The 5,147-nt window shown below is 40.2% G+C and overlaps 1 protein-coding gene across 1 annotated transcript; it reads right to left on the minus strand.

Annotated features, from left to right (window-relative positions):
• Positions 1 to 793: 793 nt before the first annotated feature.
• Positions 794 to 1,348, minus strand: LOC138444262 (adenosine 5'-monophosphoramidase HINT1). The gene has a single exon (XM_069597538.1). The coding sequence runs from the start codon at positions 1,318 to 1,320 to the stop codon at positions 940 to 942; it is 381 nt and encodes a 126-aa protein (XP_069453639.1). The 5' UTR covers positions 1,321 to 1,348; the 3' UTR covers positions 794 to 939.
• Between the last annotated feature and the right edge of the window lie 3,799 nt (positions 1,349 to 5,147).

Raw genomic sequence — 5,147 nt, forward strand, 5'->3', positions numbered from 1 at the left:
AGCTCAACTCCAGAAAAATAAACGACCCAATCAAAAACTGGGCCAAAGAACTAAATAGACATTTCTCCAAAGAAGACATACGGATGGCTAACAAACACATGAAAAGATGCTCAACATCACTCATTATTAGAGAAATGCAAATCAAAACCACAATGAGGTACCACTTCACACCAGTCAGAATGGCTGCGATCCAAAAATCTGCAAGCAATAAATGCTGGAGAGGGTGTGGAGAAAAGGGAACCCTCCTACACTGTTGGTGGGAATGCAAACTAGTACAGCCACTATGGAGAACAGTTTGGAGATTCCTTAAAAAATTGCAAATAGAACTACCTTATGACCCAGCAATCCCCCTGCTGGGCATACACACCGAGGAAACCAGAATTGAAAGAGACACATGTACCCCAGTGTTCATCGCAGCACTGTTTATAATAGCCAGGACATGGAAACAACCTAGATGTCCATCAGCAGATGAATGGATAAGAAAGCTGTGGTACATATACACAATGGAGTATTACTCAGCCGTTAAAAAGAATTCATTTGAATCAGTTCTGATGAGATGGATGAAACTGGAGCCAATTATACAGAGTGAAGTAAGCCAGAAAGAAAAACACCAATACAGTATACTAACACATATATATGGAATTTAGGAAGATGGCAATGACGACCCTGTATGCAAGTCAGGAAAAAAGACACAGATGTGTATAACGGACTTTTGGTCTCAGAGGGATAGGGAGAGGGTGGGATGATTTGGGAGAATGGGAATTCTTTTTTTTTTTTTTTTTTTTTCAGGCCATGCAATGATGTCTTTTATTATGTATGGGTTTTTAAAATTATTTTTGCAATATCTCCATACACAGGCAAAAAAAAAATTGTTTAGCATATTGGAACTTGCAAACCTGATCACTGCATAGAGAAGGCAAAATTATCCCTATAGCACACTTAACCAGGAGGCCAGTTCATCTGCCGACCTCCAAGAACATGGAGATGAACATGATAGACAGACTGGCCCCCATCTGAACCTTCATTCACCACCATTCGATAGCCCTTCTTCAGGCCCAGATCAGCAGCACATTTCTTGCCAACAATCATCAAATGCCCAAGAAGACTTTCATCATCATCTTCTGCTGCAGAAATCTGGGATATATGTTTCTTGGGTATCACCAGAAAATGTGTTGGTGCTTGAGGGGAAATGTCATGGAAAGCAAGACACTGGTCATCCTCATAAATGATTTTGGCTGGGATTTCCTTGCGAATGATCTTCCCGAAGATCGTGTCGCCGCCAGGCCGGGCGACCTGAGCCTTGGCGATCTCATCTGCCATCTCTGCCTCCCTCCCGTGCAGCCGGCGGGGGAGAGAATGGGAATTCTAACATGTATACTATCATGTAAGAATTGAATCGCCAGTCCATGTCTGACGTAGGGTGCAGCATGCTTGGGGCTGGTACATGGGGATGACCCAGAGAGATGTTGTGGGGAGGGAGGTGGGAGGGGGGGTCATGTTTGGGAACGCATGTAAGAATTAAAGATTTTAAAATTAAAAAAAAAATAAATAAATTTAAAAAAATAATAATAATAAAAAAAAACAAACAAACAAACAAAAAAAAAAAAAAAAGAAAAGACCTTGATGCTGGGAAAGATTGAAGGTGGGAGGAGAAGGGGATGACAGAGGATGAGATGGTTGGATGGCATCACCAACTTAATGGGGATGAGTTTGAATAAACTCTGGGAGTTGGTGATGGACAGGGAGGCCTGGCGTGCTGCAGTCCGTGCGGCCGCAAAGAGTTGGACACGACTGAGTGACTAAACTGAATTGATCTATTTTTTTTAATTTATTTATTATAATTGCAGGCTAATTACTTTACAATATTGTGGTGGTTTTTGCCATACTTTGACATGAATCAGCCACAGGTGTACGTGTGTCCCCCATCCTGAACCCCCCTCCCACCTCCTTCCCTATCCCATCCCTCTGGTCATCCCAGTGCACCAGCTTTGGGTGCCCTGTTTCATGTATCAAACTTGCACTGGTCATCTATTTTGCACATGGTAATATACAAGTTGAATTGATCTATTTTGCACATGGTAATGTAAGTTTCCATGTTAGTCTCTCCATACATCTCATCCTCTCCTCCCCTCTCCCCATGTCCATAGTCTGTTCTCTATGTCTGTTTCTCCATTGCTGTCCTGCAAATAAATTCTTCAGTACCATCTTTCTAGATTCTGTATGTATGCATTAGTATATGATATTTATCTTTCTCTTTCTGACTCATTTCACTCTGTATAATAAGCTATAGGTTTATTCAGCGTAGCCATCTTGCCATGCCCGGTTCCTGGAGAAGCTGTGCTGATAGTAAACATTTTTTCCTGAACCACTACCTCTGACTTGAGACTGTTAGAAGAAAAATGCGTTGGAAAAGTAGAGACAGAGGATAGTAAACTTTAAAAGTTTTTTTTTCTTTAAATAGTCAATCCCTTGCTTTAGCCCATGTTTTCGGCTTAATTATTCTCCTTTCCTTCTTTTATTTCTTGAATTTTGCCTTTACTCTTCTTTGATGTTTTTCTAGTCTTATCAAATCTATATATTTTATTTTGTTACTGCAAATCATTTTTAGAAGTGGAGAGGTATTAATAAATAGCACCATAAAATCTCATTAGCAGTATATCACTTCTCCTTCAGTTAGCAGTTTATCTCAATGCCACATTTTTAAAAAATCACAATTTCAAATTCAATACCAATCATTTCAAGTATTTACAACCTAATTGTAAAATCTAAGTGTAGATTAAAAGTGAAATTGATTACAAAGAAGTGATGACTTGAAGTCACTATATTTTATACTTTTATTTTAATCAATAGATATACTTCACCAGGGAATTACACATTTCTAGTCTTTTACCACTTCTATTAATCTCTTGCTAACAGTTGATTTCTTAAAAACAAATTGTTGCTGCAGTGACGTTAGCATTAATTCCATGTTCTTTCTCACCCAGTTTTTAATGATGCTCATTTCTTTGTGATATGCTTTTCCTAAAAAATCTGGATCTTTAGTATTTCTTGCCCTTGGAGTGAAGGAGTTCTTCGAGACTGTAACCTGCACATTTCTAGGTGTGATCACTGACATGGCCCATCGGTCGGTCTTTTAGGGAGACTTTCAGAGCCTGGTTGAGGCTTATTGGCTTGGGAGCTCCAGCCTATACTCGCATTACCTCAACTGCCCATCCTCCTCATTTACAAAACTCTGACTCTTTTTCAAGATTACCTGGTCCTGCTTAGGAGACCTATCAATAATTGGAATGTTTGGGCCTTATTTGGATCTCAGTTCAAACTCTCTAAATACATGACCTGCACACATGGACGTAAATACACTTACTGATACATATTTATGAGGTAGTTGGAAATATTTGAATACTAGCAGGATATTTGTTGTATTAGTTCAGTTCAGTTGCTCAGTGTGTCCGACTCTTTGTGACCCCATGAAGCGCAGCACGCCAGGCCTCCATTACCAACTCCCAGAGTCCACCCAAACCCATGTCCATTGAGTTGGTGATGCCATCCAACCATCTCATCCTCTGTTGTTCCCTTCTTCTCCCACCTTAAATCTTTCCCAGCACCAGAGTCTTTTCCAATGAGTCAGATCTTCACATGAGATGGCCAAAGTATTAGTTTCAGCTTCAACAGCAGTCCTACCAATGAACACCCAAGACTGCTCTCCTTTAGGATGGACTGGTTGGATCTCCTTGCAGCCCAAGGGACTCTCAAGAGTCTTCTCCAACACCACAGTTCAAAAGCTTGAATTCTTTGGTGCTCAGCTTCCTTTATAGTCCAATTCTCACATCGATTCATGACCACTGGAAAAATGATAGCCTTGACTAGAGAGACCTTTGCTGACAAAGTAATGTCTCTGCTTTTGAATATGCTATCTAGGTTGGTCATAACATTCCTTCCAAGGAGTAAGCATCTTTTAATTTCATGACTGCAGTCACCATTCTGCAGTGATTTTGGAACTCAAAAAAATAAAGTCTCTTACTGTTTCCACTGTTCCCTCATCTTTCTACCATGAAGTGATGCCATCATCTTAGTTTTCTGAGTGTTGAGCTTTAAGCCAATTTTTTCACTCTCCTCTTTCACTTTCATCAAGAGTCACTTTAGTTTTTCTTCACTTTCTGCCATAAAGGTGGTGTCATCTTTGTATTTGAGGTTATTGATATTTCTCCCAGCAATCTTGATTCCAGCTTGTGCTTCATCCAGCCCAGCGTCTCTCATGATGTACTCTGCATACAAATTAGATAAACAGGGTGACAATATACAGCCTTGACGTACTCCTTTTCCTATTTGGAACTAGTCTGTTGTTCCATGTCCAGTTCTAACTGTTTCTTCCTGACCTGCATACACGTTTCTCAAGAGGCAGGTCAGGTGGTCTGGTATTCCCATCTCTCTCAGAATTTTCCACAGTTTATTGTGATCCACAAAGTCAAAGGCTTTGGCATAGTCAATAAAGCAGAAGTAGATGTTTTTCTGGAACTCTCTTATTTTCAGATGATCCAGCAGATGTTGGCAATTTGATCTCTGGTTCCTCTGCCTTTCCTAAAACCAGCTTGAGCATCTGGAAGTTCACAGTTCATGTATTGCTGAAGCCTGGCTTGGAGAATTTTGAGCATTAGTTTACTAGCGTGTGAGATGAGTGCAATTGTCCGGTAGTTTGAGCATTCTTTGGCATTACCTTTCTTTGGGATTGGAATGAGAACTGACCTTTCCCAGTCCTGTGGCCACTGCTGAGTTTTCCAAATTTACTGGCATATTGAGTACAGCACTTTCACAGCATCATCCTTCAGGATTTGAAAGAGCTCAACTGGAATTCCATCACCTCCACTAGCTTTGTTCATAGTGATGCTTCCTAAGGCCCACTTGACTTCACATTCCAGATGTCTGGCTCTAGGTGAGTGATCACACCATCGTGATTATCTGAGTCATGAAGATCTTTTTTAACAGTTCTTCTGTGTATTCTTGCTGCCTCTTCTTAATATCTTCTGCTTGTTGTATTAGGAAACTTCTTTTAAGATATGATAATTGTATTGTGGCTTTGTTTTTAAAGAAGTCTTTAAAGACTTATATCGGTATATAGTTTTGCTTCCCTGGTGTCTCAGTGGTAAAAA

This window comes from Ovis canadensis, chromosome 7, assembly GCF_042477335.2.
Source record: "Ovis canadensis isolate MfBH-ARS-UI-01 breed Bighorn chromosome 7, ARS-UI_OviCan_v2, whole genome shotgun sequence".
In the NCBI taxonomy this organism is placed as follows: Eukaryota; Metazoa; Chordata; class Mammalia; order Artiodactyla; family Bovidae; genus Ovis; species Ovis canadensis.

Bases quoted from the DNA above. Each gene is read 5' to 3' on its own strand.
- LOC138444262 (XM_069597538.1), bottom strand. From the start codon at position 1,320: ATGGCAGATGAGATCGCCAAGGCTCAGGTCGCCCGGCCTGGCGGCGAC.